Below are 14,581 nucleotides of genomic sequence, written 5' to 3'. Positions count from 1 at the left end.
TACACTTGTTGTTTTCAGATTGGTTCTGTGTCACACTTTTCGACTAGTCTCGTTATCCCTCGTTTTCATCGCACAGCCACAGGTGCCACGCCGAATAAAGTTAGCTTTATATGAGAATGATTAAAGCATCCGGGTGCAATTCGGCGGTCTCGCTTTCCTCCCAGGCTCAAATGCAACGGCTCGGTCTCTCTGGGTGAATAATTGAAGGAGGAGAGATGAAGCGGCCGATAAGCTGTTTCCTCTTCAGCTAGGTGTGAAAAACGGATCTGAGAACATCAGACGCCCTCTGTGTGAGACGGGAAAGGGCTGAGTGTGCGTTTCTGCTCAGTAGTGCTTTACTTGCTTTGTTTTATACACTGCACGGGCCAAAAGTTTGTGAACAGCCTTGACTATTTTGGTGTTGTTTGGTAGCGCTTTTAGACCAGTTGTAGCCTAGTGGTTAAGGTACTGGACTAGTAAGCAAAAGGTTGTTGGTTTAAACCCCACCACCACCAGGTTTTCACGGTTGGGCCCTTAAGCAAGGCCTTTTACCCTCAATTGCTTGGACTGTGTACTGTACCGTTTACCACTAGGTCTTGGGGCAGCATGGTGGTTCAGTGGGTCACACTGTTGCCCCACAGCAGAAGTGACCTGGGTTCGGTTCCAAGGCCCTTACTGTGTGGAGTTTGCATGGGTTCTCTACAGGAGCTCCAGTTTCCTCCCAGAAATCCCACAAGGCGTGTAAGTGAGGTGAACTGGTAACCTGTAACTATCTGTAGTGTCATAAATGTAACCCAAGTGTAAAACATCACCTTAAAATCTTAATAAATAAATAAAAGCACTAGATGATTTTACCCAAATTCTGCATCCAGTTGACTCACATCTAACCTACCAAACCATTTTGTAAACAGGAAAAGAGATTTCTTAAACTACTGCAGCAAAATCTTGTCTAGAATGTCATAGGAACGTTCCACAGCCCAGTAGCTGTGTGCTTGAAACCACTCTGGCTGCCTGGTGGCATTGTGGTTCGTGTGTGGCTAGTCAACCATGGAAACCAAGTCTGTAAAGCTTGTGTATGAAGTTTCAGTCGCTGTTATGTGTGATGATCTAGGTTTCTGCGTGTGTCTCCTCCAGGGCTCTGAACGAGTGTAACGTGGAGGTGTTTAAGCGGATGGGAACGCTGTACTCTGAGATGAGTGTGCACGAGCGCTCTCTGGACTTCCTCATCGAGCTGCTGCACAAAGATCAGCTGGATGAGACCGTGCAAGTGGAGCCTCTCACCAAGGCTATCAAGTACTACCAGGTATAAGAACACACATATACGTACGTATCGCTGTTCTGCTGCTGTCAGGCTTCCCAAAAATGTGCATTTCAATTAGTATTCTGTAGCCAGTGTGAGGGTGAGGGATCTATTAGATGTGGATCTGATGATACATGTGAGGGATCTATTAGATGTGGATCTGATGATACATGTGAGGGTGAGGGATCTATTAGATGTTGATCTGATGATACATGTGAGGGTGAGGGATCTATTAGATGTTGATCTGATGATACATGTGAGGGTGAGGGATCTATTAGATGTGGATGTGATGGTGCGTGTGAGGGTGAGGGATCTATTAGATGATGATCTGATGGTGCGTGTGAGGGTGAGGGATCTATTCGATGTGGATCTGATGGTGCGTGTGAGGGTGAGGGATCTATTAGATGTTGATCTGATGGTGCGTGTGAGGGTGAGGGATCTATTAGATGTGGATCTGATGGTGTGTGTGAGGGTGAGGGATCTATTAGATGTTGATCTGATGGCACATATGAGGGTGAGGGATCTATTAGATGTCGATCTGATGATACATGTGAGGGTGAGGGATCTATTAGATGTTGATCTGATGGTACATATGAGGGTGAGGGATCTATTAGATGATGATGATCTGATGGTGCGTGTGAGGGTGAGGGATCTATTAGATGTGGATGTGATGGTGTGTGTGAGGGTGAGGGATCTATTAGATGTGGATCTGATGGTGTGTGAGGGTGAGGGATCTATTAGATGTGGATGTGATGGTGTGTGAGGGTGACGGTGAGGGATCTATTAGATGTTGATCTGATGGTGCATGTGAGGGTGAGGGATCTATTAGATGTGGATCTGATGGTGCATGTGAGGGATTTTTTAGATGTGGATCTGATGGTGCATGTGAGGGATCTATTAGATGTGGATCTGATGGTGCGTGTGAGGGATCTATTAGATGTGGATCTGATGGTGCATGTGAGGGATTTTTTAGATGTGGATCTGATGGTGCATGTGAGGGATCTATTAGATGTGGATCTGATGGTGCATGTGAGGGATCTATTAGATGTGGATCTGATGGTGCATGTGAGGGATTTTTTAGATGTGGATCTGATGATACATGTGAGGTATCTATTAGATGTGGATCTGATGATACATGTGAGGGTGAGGGATCTATTAGATGTGGATCTGATGGTACATATGAGGGTGAGGGATCTATTAGATGTGGATCTGATGATACATGTGAGGGTGAGGGATCTATTAGATGTGGAGCTGATGATACATGTGAGGGATCTATTAGATGTGGACCTGATGGTGCGTGTGAGGGATCTATTAGATGTGGATCTGATTGTGCATGTGAGGGATCTATTAGATGTGGATGTGATGGTGTGTGTGAGGGTGAGGGATCTATTAGATGTGGATCTGATTGTGCATGTGAGGGATCTATTAGATGTGGATGTGATGGTGTGTGTGAGGGTGAGGGATCTATTAGATGTGGATCTGATGGTGTGTGTGAGGGTGAGGGATCTATTAGATGTGGATCTGATGGTGTGTGTGAGGGTGAGGGATCTATTAGATGTGGATCTGATGGTACATATGAGGGTGAGGGATCTATTAGATGTTGATCTGATGATACATGTGAGGGTGAGGGATCTATTAGATGTTGATCTGATGATACATGTGAGGGATCTATTAGATGTTGATCTGATGATACATGTGAGGGTGAGGGATCTATTAGATGTTGATGTGTTGAATGCAGCAGATCTGATGAGCATAAAGACCTGAAATACCTTCATATAAGGACAGAATCGTTATGACCAGACACCGGGCATCAGAACCGGACATCAGAGCAATGATTAAAAAGGCAACTGGTTTTGAGGAATGCTGTTTACCTGTTGAAATGATGTTCCTCTTTTAGGAGGATTCACCTCACAAAGTACAGAAGTTGAAGGACCTGGTATCAGACAAGACACCACAGAACCCTTTCAGATGTCTTGTGGAGTCCAAATCTGAGCTGGTCCTTATATTTTGGCTCATCAGTGTGCTCTATAGTTCAAAAATTATGTACTTAATTATAAAATTAATGCTTTTTTTACATTGTTTCAACAGTTTAGGGGGAAATAGGATGCAAGACAACCACATAATCAAGTGTCCCTGCATATTTTGTACTTATTTTTTGTTTTTTAATCTGTCGTAGCAACTCTACAGCATCCACCTGGCCGAGCACATCTGCACTGTCCAGCTGGCCGACCATATCAAGGTACACATCACACTCCTCATAGTCGACTAATACACAGGTCTAGGTGTGGAGGGGTGTGGGTTAGGTACAGCCCTCCTCGGACAGGGTCGTGGTCTGCAGCGGTAAGGAGGTACAACTGGGTAACTGGTGCTTCTTATATAGCGCCTCATATCAAACAGTTCGTCTCATGGGAGGCACTTCAGGTCAACATTTCCTTGTATGTGTGTCTTTTTAGTTCACCCAGAGCGCCCTGGACTGCATGGGAGCCGAGCTGGGGCGCCTGCGTTCGTTCCTGCAGCCCGGCCAAGAAGGGGCGGAGCTGGCTCAGCTGCTGAGGGACCTGGACCTGTCCCGCGGCGACATTCAGCAGTTCTGTAAGAAGATTCGCAGGAGGATGCCTGGCACCGATGCGCCCGGGATACCCGCAGCTCTGTCCTACGCCCCTCAGGTACGGTGTGCGTACCAGGGCTTAAGCCCCCCACCTTACCTGGGTAACACCTTGTGTTTAGAAAGTGGTCTCTCAGACACACACACACACACACACACTGAGTTCACACACTGCGTGAGGTTAATTTTAAGTGTGTGTGTGTGTGTAGGTGGGTGAGTCTCTGGCAGAGTGCAGGAAACAGTTGGGCTGCGTAGTTGCGGTCTTGCAGGAATCGGCCGCAGCTGGAGCGCAGCTCATCTCTACGGTCTCAGAACAGGAGGGGCTGGGCGCACCCACCCTGGAGGAAGCCATTTTCAAAGCGGTTGAGCAGGTACACACACACACACACACACGTTTTAATGTTTATATGGTTGTTTATTTATTTAATATGACATATCAGTGTAATGTGCTACGTGTGTGTGTTTAGGGCAGCATTAAAGGTGCGGTCAGCCACCTTGCTAAATAAAAAAATAAATCATGGTTTTAAATGTTCTCTTGTCTCCATATGGCCACGCCCACATACGACCACGCCCTTTAGTGTCATGCACAGGCAGAGCAACCTAGTGAAAACCTATCGACCCGCCCGATCTGCTCCCTCTACTACCTACCTGATCAGCTGCCTCAGTAGAGAGGATTCTAATAAGGCATTGAACTCATGTGGCAGATTATTTAGACGCTCTGCTTTTGCCCCAGCGTAGTTTTAGCTTACTAAGCTAACACAGTTAGCCTCAGGATGTTCAAACCCGCCCTCCGTGTACTGAAAACACGTAAGCTGTCCCTGACCAGCCCCAGTTTACCAATAAACGACTTGTGTGCACCTTTATACAGATTAAACATCGATGAGAATTTGTTTACGTTAGAAAAGAACTCCGTTGGTTGCTCCGCATTGATTCGTCCGCCATGTTTGTAGTTTTTGTGCCGCGCTGAATGCTGGGCTTGCCTTCAGCTATGCCTCGTCATTCAGTCAGATCATTACTGAGGCGCCTCAGTAGGAGCATTTTAAGGGATCTAAGGATTTAGACACGCCCCCAAACGTCTTGGTTCCAGATACCACAGGGCACCTTCGGAGGTCTTGTGGGAGTCCATGCCTCTTGGTCAGAGCTGTCTGGCCACACGAGAGGGACGTGCACGATATCAGGGCTGCTGGTTTTAATGTTTCTGAGCCCTGCTGTGCACCAGAATTCTAGTAAATAAAAATAGACACACACACACACACACACACACACACACACACACACACTTCACGTTTCCTCTGTGAACTTTCAGCTCTTACAGTGCCGATGTGAGAAGTTAAGTAAGCAAGTATGATACCCTTCTCTCTCTCTCTGTGTGTGTGTGTGTGTGTGTGTGTGTGTGTGTACGTGTGTGCGCAGGTTCACGGCACTCAAGATCTGAACCCCCGAGAGTGTCTGCGCCAGTCATGCAGCGCAGTCATTACAACCATGAACAAGATGGGCACCGCCATGCAGGAGGGCGAGTATGACTCAGAGAAACCACAACGTGTGGTAAGACACACACACACACACGAAAAAAAAATGGAACTTGCAGCAACGTACTGTGGTGTGAAAAAGTAAATGCCCCCTTTTCTGTGTTGCATATTTGTCACCTAAACAAAATCTGCTAGATTAAGGACACTAAGCACAGCACACACACACACACACACACACACACACACACACACACACACAGTCGCCAGTCAAAAAGTACTTTGAGAATTTGTTTCTTTCACATCGCTTTGAAGCGAATGTAGTTCCACTTTGCAGAACTGATTTAAATCAGAAACAAGCTTTCACACATGAACTGTTTGCTTTCTGTCTAAAGATCAAGAGTAAAAAATAGACGCACATTTCTTGAACACAAACGTGTCTGACTCCCGTGCTAAATGGCCAGTCTTGAGTCTTTTATTGACTGATTGATTGACGTCTGCGTAGTGAAAGTAGGATGTATTAATCCAGCGCTGTGTGTGTGTGTGTGTGTGTGTGTGTGTGTGTGTGTGTGTGTAGGTTCCTCCTGTAGAGGTTCGCGCTGCCGCTCTGAGAGCCGAGATCACCGACGCCGAAGGACTCGGCCTTAAACTGGAAGACAGAGAGACGGTCATCAAGGAGCTGAAGAAGTCTCTCAAGATCAAAGTAAGATACATAAACACTGACACACACACACACACACACACACACACACACACCTCACCCACATTCTGCAACTCTGAGCAACGGCTTTTCCTTTGTGTTACTCAGTGCATCATTCAGTGCATGATTACACTCATTTACTCTCATTTTTAAAAAATTTTTATTCTATAAATGTATTGTATTAAATCTCTTCTCTTTATTTTACTTTTTTATTATTTAAAGAATTTTTTATCTCATTATCCATAGTTACTTTGGTTGAAAATTCCTCTTTTCTTTTTCTTCGTCCACCATACTGTTGTACCAATAGTCTGTCTGTCTCTTTGTCTGTGTGATTGTCTCTATATCTGTCCATCTCTGTCTGTCTCTCTGTCTTTGTGTCTGTCTTTCTCTCTCTGTCCATCTCTCTTTCTGTCTCTCTTTCTGTCTTTCTGTTTGTGACTGTCTCTCTGTCTGTCTTTCTGTCTCTGTTTGTGTGTCTGTCTCTCTGTTTGTCTTTCTGTCTGTCTTTCTGTTTGTGTGTCTGTCTTTCTGTTTGTGTGTCTGTCTTTCTGTTTGTGTGACTGTCTCTCTGTTTGTCTTTCTGTCTGTCTTTCTGTTTGTGTGACTGTCTTTCTGTTTGTGTGTCTGTCTCTGTTTGTCGTTCTGTCTGTCTTTCTGTCTGTCTTTCTGTCTCTCTGTCTGTCTTTCTGTCTGTCTTTCTGTTTGTGTGACTGTCTTTCTGTTTGTGTGACTGTCTCTCTGTCTGTCTTTCTGTCTTTCTGTTTGTGTGACTGTCTCTCTGTTTGTGTGACTGTCTCTCTGTCTGTCTTTCTGTCTCTCTGTCTGTCTTTCTGTCTCTGTTTGTGTGACTGTCTCTCTGTCTATCTCTGTCTGTATGTCTGCCTTTCTCTCTATCTGTCCATCTCTGTCTGTGTAACTGTCTTTCTGTCTGTCTCTCTATCTGTCATTCTCTCTGTCTGTATGTCTGTCTTCTTCTCTCTCTGTCCATCTCTGTCTGTGTGACTGTCTTTCTCTCTCTCTGTCTTTCTCTCTGACTGTCTCTCTGTCTGTGTGACTGTCTGTCTCTTTCTCTGTCTGTCTGTTTGTCTCTCTGTCTGTGTGACTGTCTCTCTGTCTGTGTGATTGTATGTGTGATTGTCTGTCTGTCTGGATGTCTGTCTTTCTCTCTCTCTGTCTGTCTCTCTGTCTGTTTGACTGTCTTTCTGTCTGGATGTCTGTTTGTCTTTCTGTCTGTCCATCTCTGTCTATTTATTTGTCTGTCATTGTCTGTATCTCTGTCTATCTCTCTCTCTGTGTCTATCTCTCTGTCTGTCTCTGTCCGTATGTCTGTCTGTCCCTCTGTTTAACAATTTCTCCCTGATCTGCATTTGTTTATTTGTATTATTTATGAATTTCTGTCTCTCCGTCCGTCTCTCTGTTTTTCTCAGGGAGAGGAGCTGAGCGAGGCGAATGTGCGTTTGAGTTTGCTGGAGAAGAAGTTGGACACCTCCACCAAAGATGCAGATGAAAGAGTCGAGAAAATCCAGACCAAACTGGATGAAACTCAGACCCTGCTGAAGAAAAAGGAAAAGTGTGTACTGTGTGTGTGTGTGTGTGTGTGTGTGTGTGTGTGTGTGTACCGTGTGTGTACTCTGTGTGTGTCGCAGGTTGTCGTTCTGTTTTCTAAAACCTTATCATTACCGTTTCTTGTGTGTGTGTGTGTGTGTGTGTGTGTGTGTGTTTAGGGAGTTTGAGGAGACGATGGACGCTCTGCAGGCTGATATTGATCAGCTGGAGGCAGAGAAGGCGGAGCTCAAGCAGAGACTCAGCAGTCAGTCCCGGATGACCATCGAGGGGCTGCGCGGATCACCGGCATCTGGCATCGCCTCTATCGTTACGGGAACCACTGCGGGTGAGATACAAACACACACACACACACACACACACACACACACACACACACATAAATAATAATAAAATTAGGAATAAATTAAACTAGGGTGTTTGTAATGCTGAACCTGTGTGTGTGTTTGTGTGATCGTAGGAGGTGTGGTCCCCGGTGTAGGACTGTCGGGTTCTGTACAGGTGGTGGACTCTCCTCTTCTAAAGCAGCAGATTGACGTTCAGAGACTCACCATCAAACACCTCAAGAATGAAAACTACAGACTGAAGGTGAGTGGCGGAGATGAAGACGCTGAGATTCTGGTTAGCAGTGATGAGAATCAGGACCAGGAAGGAGTTTATTAGACTTTAAAAACTTTAACGAGATGCTCCCACCTAGGGGTGATGGGAGACAATGACACCCGAAGTGTGTTCCTTATGTCCAGTCTACTCCGTAACTTTGTTTTGGTTGCCGTCACTGTAGAAGATCGACTCGTCTTTAATTATAAGATGGTTAAAACTCTCTTTCTTTTGGTCACTGACAGGCAGAGAAGATGAAGGCTCAGCTGGCGTCTCTCACTCCCCTAAGTGTGCCCAGCACGACCGGCGTGATGAAGGACGGCGCCCTGAACGATGGAGTTTCAGGAACGCTGTACCGCAAAACGGATCTGCTGCTGAGCAACCTGCTTAAAATGAGCGCAGGGGTCAAAGTGGTGGACATCACCGGGAAAACGCCAGGTGTGTGTGTGTGTGTGTGTGTGTGTGTGTAAAAGATTAGATACATGCATAACGATGTTTACAGTGGCATTTAAAAGTGATAGATAGATAGATAGATAGATAGACAGACACAGACAGACAGACAGACAGACAGACAGACAGACAGACAAGATAGATAGATAGATAGATAGATAGATAGATAGATAGATAGACAGACAGACAGACAGACAGATTAGATAGAAAGATAGATAGATAGACAGACAGACAGACAGATTAGACAGACAGACAGACAGACAGGCAGGCAGGCAGATAGACAGACAGACAGATTAGACAGACAGACAGATTAGATAGATAGATAGATAGATAGATAGATAGATAGATAGATAGATAGATAGATAGATAGATAGATAGACAGACAGGCAGGCAGATAGATAGACTGATAGGTAGATAGATAGATAGACAGACAGACAGACGGATAGATAGATAGGTAGATAGACTGATAGACAGACAGACAGACAGATAGATAGATAGATAGATAGATAGATAGACAGACAGACAGACAGATAGATAGACAGACAGACAGACAGACAGACAGACAGACAGACAGATAGACAGCCAGACGGATGGACGGACGGACGGACGGACAGATAGATAGACAGACAGATAGACGGACGGACGGATGGACGGACGGACGGACGGACGGACGGACAGATAGATAGATATACAGACACAGATAACTTTATTAATCCCATAGGGAAAGTCAGTTATTACAGCAGCTGCAGGTACTTTAAAGCAAAAAGTATTAAAGTACAAATAATTTAAGTACACAAGTAATGTTGTACACACTGTGTAATTGAATAAATAGAATAAAATATTTAGTATGTCATATAAAAAACTTAAGAAGTACAATACAATACAATAAGTTCTTTCTGATTTCCAAACATATTGCACAAAGAGGACGTCATGAAATAAGCATCGTTTTATGGTAAAACACGCTAACAAGCTTGCGATTTAGAATCTCGGCTCGTTTCCTCATATTTGCTGTAATTACGACCTCTGCTGGCTGATCGATGGTGCTGCACAGAGACAGGGGATAAAGGGGATCAGTGTGTGACTCTCCGTGCACAATACAGATCTCCATATAAACCCGTCTGGTGCGTCGGAGGAGGGGGCGTGCGTTAGTTACGGCCCTCCTGGGTCAGGAGTGGAGGTGAAATACGTTTAGGGGATTGGATACGACTAGATTGGAAGGGAATTGTGGGAAATGCATAAAAAAAAAAACATTATTTTATTTATTTTAGTTATTAAGTTATTCAGTTATTCAACTCCTGTATCGTATAAGTCAGAATAGGAGACCTGCAGACGTGGCTAGACTGAGCTAGGGTCAGTTTTAATATCTGTACGAGAGGGACAGCTGATGACCGAAAAGAAAAGAGAGCTCCAGTTTGTCCACAGTGATGTGAATGACCAGTATAAAAATATAAGACATATTTAGTGCAGTCACTGCTGCTGTCCATGATGTAACCAGTTGCATTCAGCAAGAGAAGCCGTCAGTAAAGGTGCAAATACTTTTTTCCACACCCCTGTAAGCACTAAGTGTGTTGTTTGTGTGCAGTGAGTGCGAGTGCTCAGTTGTTGGAGCAGACGGCCCGGCTGCAGTCTCTCAGCGACGCCCTCGACAAGCTGAAGGTACCGACACGCCCAAGATTTCAGCATAATGCAGCTCTTTAATACACGTATGTTCACTCTCTCGCGTGTGTTTGTTGCTCTTTTCAGGGTGAGGTGTCGGAGCACGTGGTGAACCAGCAGACGGGAGCTCGGGTTCGCTCAGATTTTGCTACGTTCCCCTCTTCCTCCTTCGTCAAGGTGAGACAGACGGGCGTGGTCACCTTATATGGTCATATTTATGCACTTTGAATTCAGGATTCAGATTGTAATCGTAGTGGCGCAGCGGGATATTCTGCTAGCACACCAGCGCTGAGATTCTGAACTCCATCCAGCGGGCATAATTGGCAGTGCCTGCAGCAGACACGTTTCTGCTAGGGCGGGGATGACCGGACTATGCGGGTGGGGTCTTTAGACGCTGTACAAGGACCCTGATTAGCAGACAGAGATGCGCCTGTGCAGAATGCATGTGTGAAAAAGGGTTCCGTTAAGGGCTGTGCGCGGGTCTGCATAAATAAAATCATAAAATCATAATGTTAAAAGCATATCATTTACCTTATATAATTTTTTTATACAACTGTTAGCAGTGGGTGTGGTGAAAACACACCACTCACACAAAGTCCACATACTACTCATCATCCTACACTCCCGAGAACAGGGCGTGTCTAAATGCTTAGCTCCCTCAAAATGCTCCTACTGAGGCGCCTTAATTCTGAGTGATGATCTGACTGAATGACGAGGGAGCGTCCGACGCCTCCTCAGCGCTGAGGGCAATCCCAGCATTCAGTGCGGCACGACTTTCGTCATAAAAGACGACACATATGGCGGACGGATGGAATACGGGGCAACCAACAGAGTTCTTTTTAAATGTAAATAAATTCTCGTTGACGTTTAATTTGTATAAAGGTGTAATTATGCCGCTAAGGTGGCGCAGCGGTAAAAAGACGCGCTGCAACCAGGGCTGGATTGTGAGTACGTGGTATCGAATCCAGCAACGATTGGCCGGTTGCTCGGTTGGGGGGGGGCGGGACAAAGAACCGGATGTGGGTCCTCTCTCTGTCAGAATGCGATTACGACATTCTGCCGGCTGATTAGAGGCGCCTGCACGAGAGATGAGGAGGAGCGCCCTTAGGGTGTGTCTCTCCGCATGCAGCGCTAGGTGGCGCCAAACTCATAAGTGTGTGGGTGGCAAAAATGCATCCGGCTGCTGCTCGTGTTTCGGAGGGGATACGGGGTAGCTTCGATCTCCTCGGTCAGGGCGGGGTTCGGCATAGACAGAGAGGAAGCACGATGCAAAGTGAACAATTGTAAATAAATAAATGTAAAAAATAAAGGTGTAATTATAGGAGTTGTTTATTTGTAAATTGGGACGTCAGGGACAGTTTAAGCGCTTTCGGTACGCGGAGGGCGGGTTTGGAAATGTTTGAACGTCCTGAGGCTAACTGTTCGCTTAGTACGCTAAAACTGTGCTGACGTAAAAAAAGAGCGTCTAAATAATCTGCCTTATGAGTCCATATCTTATTAGAACTTAGTGTATAATACAGCACTGATTGGTTCTTGATTCTCTCTGTGTATATCAGGCGGAGGAGGAGAAGAAGACGTGTGGCACGGTTCTGGTGGGTAAGGTGATGTTCCCCTGCACCCGCGGTGAGGAGCGCTCTCACTCCCTCGTCCTGTCACAGCATCAGCTCCAGCGCGTGCACCGCCTCCTCATGACCTAAAGAGATGCTCCTACACGGTTCTTCCTGTCCTCTCTCAGGAACTTCCTTCACCGGGCTTTCGTTTCTGCCACGCCAAAGAATCACCTCAGTTCTGTTTCTGCCGCTCCGGTTCCTCTCCATTCTTTAGCCATTTAGAAAGAAACGCTCTGAATGATCAAGTGCTGGAAGCGAAACCATGAAGTCGAGGATTTTTCTATTCCAGCTAAATGGATTCTGATTGGTTGAGCAAGATCGGCACCCAGTTTGCACCCCAATTTTATGGGAACTTATTGGAATGCTTTTCTGATTTGTCGTTTAGTTTCTATCCCACTCGAACCCTCTAATAAGCATTTACACTAATAAATAAATAAATATGTTCGAATATACATCCATACTTATCCTGGTCAGGGTCGCACTGGTTTACGGTGGTTTATGTGGTTCTGGGCACCAATCACACACCCCTTCCTCAGACATAGCCAATCATGTCTGTATATGTCAGGGCAGTGATAGCTCAGTGGTTAAGGTACTGGACTAGTAAACAGAAGGTTGCCGGTTTAAGCCACGTCACCACCAAGTTGCCACTGTTGGGTCCCTGAGCGAGGCCCTTAACCCTCAAAAGCGTCTGCTAAATGGTAAAAATGTAAACGTATATAGATGCCCGACTGGTGGATAGCATTGCTGATTCGAACCCTAAATCCAAAATGTACCACAGCGCTCCATATTTAAATCTATGAATAATAAATTAATATGATGGGAGTTCAGGGTTCCGTTCTCAGCAGGTGCTATCGACCTACTCTGACATGATTGGCTATGTCTGAAGTGTCCAGTGCTTCCTAAGAAACCCGACACGCCGGTGATTAAAAACGAAATGAAAATGAATGAAGCGCTCGGCAGGTTTAACCTTCGTTGCAAGCCGCTATAAATGAATTTAAATGCTTGATTCAAACATTGGATTCTTTTTATCACGAATAATTTCTATATGCATCTTTAAATGCCTTTAAATCTGTCTGAGGAAACGTAGTCGCAGGTTATTATGCAGTTTTAGAATCTATATCGAAAGCACTTGTTTTCAAAGCCTAGAATCACATAACGTTTTCACCGGGGACGCACAGATCTCACTATTTTTTATATTATTATTATTATTAGACTGTTATCAAAGCCTGGACAACAACCTATTCGGTGCTGATCGTTGTCCGGTGAGGATGCATCATTTGTCGTGATTGACTTATAAGTTGATGATGAATTTAAACGGGAAATAAAGGGAGTAGTTTGACACCCTCATCCCTCCTCAATCAAATGTTCTCATTCAGCCTATCGATCATATACTGGCTTGGTGCAGCATAGTTTTTCTCTGATTCTAGATTCAAACCAGTCAGTCCCTTTAGGAAGCCATACAAATACACTCGTATTATTTTACCACTTTCTTTAGCTTTTCCCGGTTTCATCACTGTTCATACGTGAGCTCACAGGTTTCTGAGATTGGCTGATTTGAACACTTCTCTATTTCACTCGGAGAGCCGAGCCTGTTAGTACCGCTGTATCAGCCATCTGATCGGGAGTTATAGTTAGAAATCGTCAGCTATGATTGTAACACACTGCCCCAAAATAATAAATAAATAGTGCTACGAAAAGAGCCAAAAAAATGAGAATTAGTCACAGTGTGCAAGAATCACAATGAGATCCTGGTGAGATCAAAAGAGCTGTAATGTGTCGAGTGTAATGATCGATGGATTGTGGGTCGCTTTTTTCTCGTTTGGTCCATGAATTTTCCCAGGCAAAACAACACCTTGCTGTTATGCTCTACAATCTGGTCCCACTGCGGTTTACAAGATGTAACACTTTAGTTTATGTGGGTACAGAGTTTAAAAGACCCTGATCTAGAGGAAGCTGGGTGGACTAGTTCCATGAGTTCAGTAATTACGTAACAGCCTGATGAACGGGTGAATCTCTGTGAAGCTTATTGTTATTCTCTCAGAGAACGCACGACAGGACAAAATCAGAATCTCTCATCAGAGTAAAAATAGAAAGAATTTCTGCCGCAGACTTTGTCAGGGGGTGTAAAAATGCATCTTTGGCTTCCACTTCCCCCCTCAAATGACGTACCATGTACTACACAGGTTGTATAATGTCATTATGTCAGGAGCATATAGATGAAGTAATGCAAAACAAATCTAAAAATAGGCTTTTATGACAGAACTGTGACCTGGTTTGCTAAAAACCTGCAGGTAAAGAACAATCGGTGAGGTGACTTTAACTTCACTGGTCATTTGGCTCTCTGAGTAACCTGGCGAGAGGAATTACTTTGATTCTATGGATCACAAAAGATGCAAACATCAGGCGTCAAATATGTCTTGATCAGAAAATTAAATGTCAAATTCAGTATCAGTTCAGGATTCAGTAAATCTGTCCATCTTCAGCCCTCACGCTTACTAACATACTAATAAAACATGAAAAATGAAGCTCACTCTGCTTATTTACGTGTATTATGAGCGAATAGGACAGCAGACTGAAGGATGTATTAGCTACGGTGTAGGTTTGCACAAAATTACACCCAATAAAAGGACCAAACCAGCACCAGCCTAAAAACAA

The 14,581-nt window shown here is 44.8% G+C and overlaps 1 protein-coding gene across 1 annotated transcript in view; it reads left to right on the top strand.

The window, feature by feature from the left end:
• Nucleotides 1-12,386, top strand: part of dctn1a (dynactin 1a) — a 31,791-nt gene extending 19,405 nt beyond the window's left edge. The window contains exons 15-27 of the mRNA XM_063008269.1: nucleotides 1,114-1,282; nucleotides 3,456-3,518; nucleotides 3,733-3,945; nucleotides 4,094-4,255; nucleotides 5,298-5,429; nucleotides 5,928-6,053; nucleotides 7,478-7,620; nucleotides 7,775-7,941; nucleotides 8,074-8,201; nucleotides 8,456-8,648; nucleotides 10,243-10,316; nucleotides 10,404-10,493; nucleotides 11,873-12,386. Of these exons, the coding sequence (XP_062864339.1) occupies nucleotides 1,114-1,282; nucleotides 3,456-3,518; nucleotides 3,733-3,945; nucleotides 4,094-4,255; nucleotides 5,298-5,429; nucleotides 5,928-6,053; nucleotides 7,478-7,620; nucleotides 7,775-7,941; nucleotides 8,074-8,201; nucleotides 8,456-8,648; nucleotides 10,243-10,316; nucleotides 10,404-10,493; nucleotides 11,873-12,013 (1,801 nt within the window). The 3' untranslated portion in view covers nucleotides 12,014-12,386. The remainder of the gene's footprint in view (nucleotides 1-1,113; nucleotides 1,283-3,455; nucleotides 3,519-3,732; nucleotides 3,946-4,093; nucleotides 4,256-5,297; nucleotides 5,430-5,927; nucleotides 6,054-7,477; nucleotides 7,621-7,774; nucleotides 7,942-8,073; nucleotides 8,202-8,455; nucleotides 8,649-10,242; nucleotides 10,317-10,403; nucleotides 10,494-11,872) is intronic.
• Nucleotides 12,387-14,581: the final 2,195 nt, after the last annotated feature.

The sequence above is a fragment of the Trichomycterus rosablanca genome, chromosome 14, assembly GCF_030014385.1.
Source record: "Trichomycterus rosablanca isolate fTriRos1 chromosome 14, fTriRos1.hap1, whole genome shotgun sequence".
NCBI lineage: Eukaryota > Metazoa > Chordata > Actinopteri > Siluriformes > Trichomycteridae > Trichomycterus > Trichomycterus rosablanca.
Note: the sequence above shows the minus strand (reverse complement) of the source record. Positions and strands in the feature narration are given on the sequence as shown.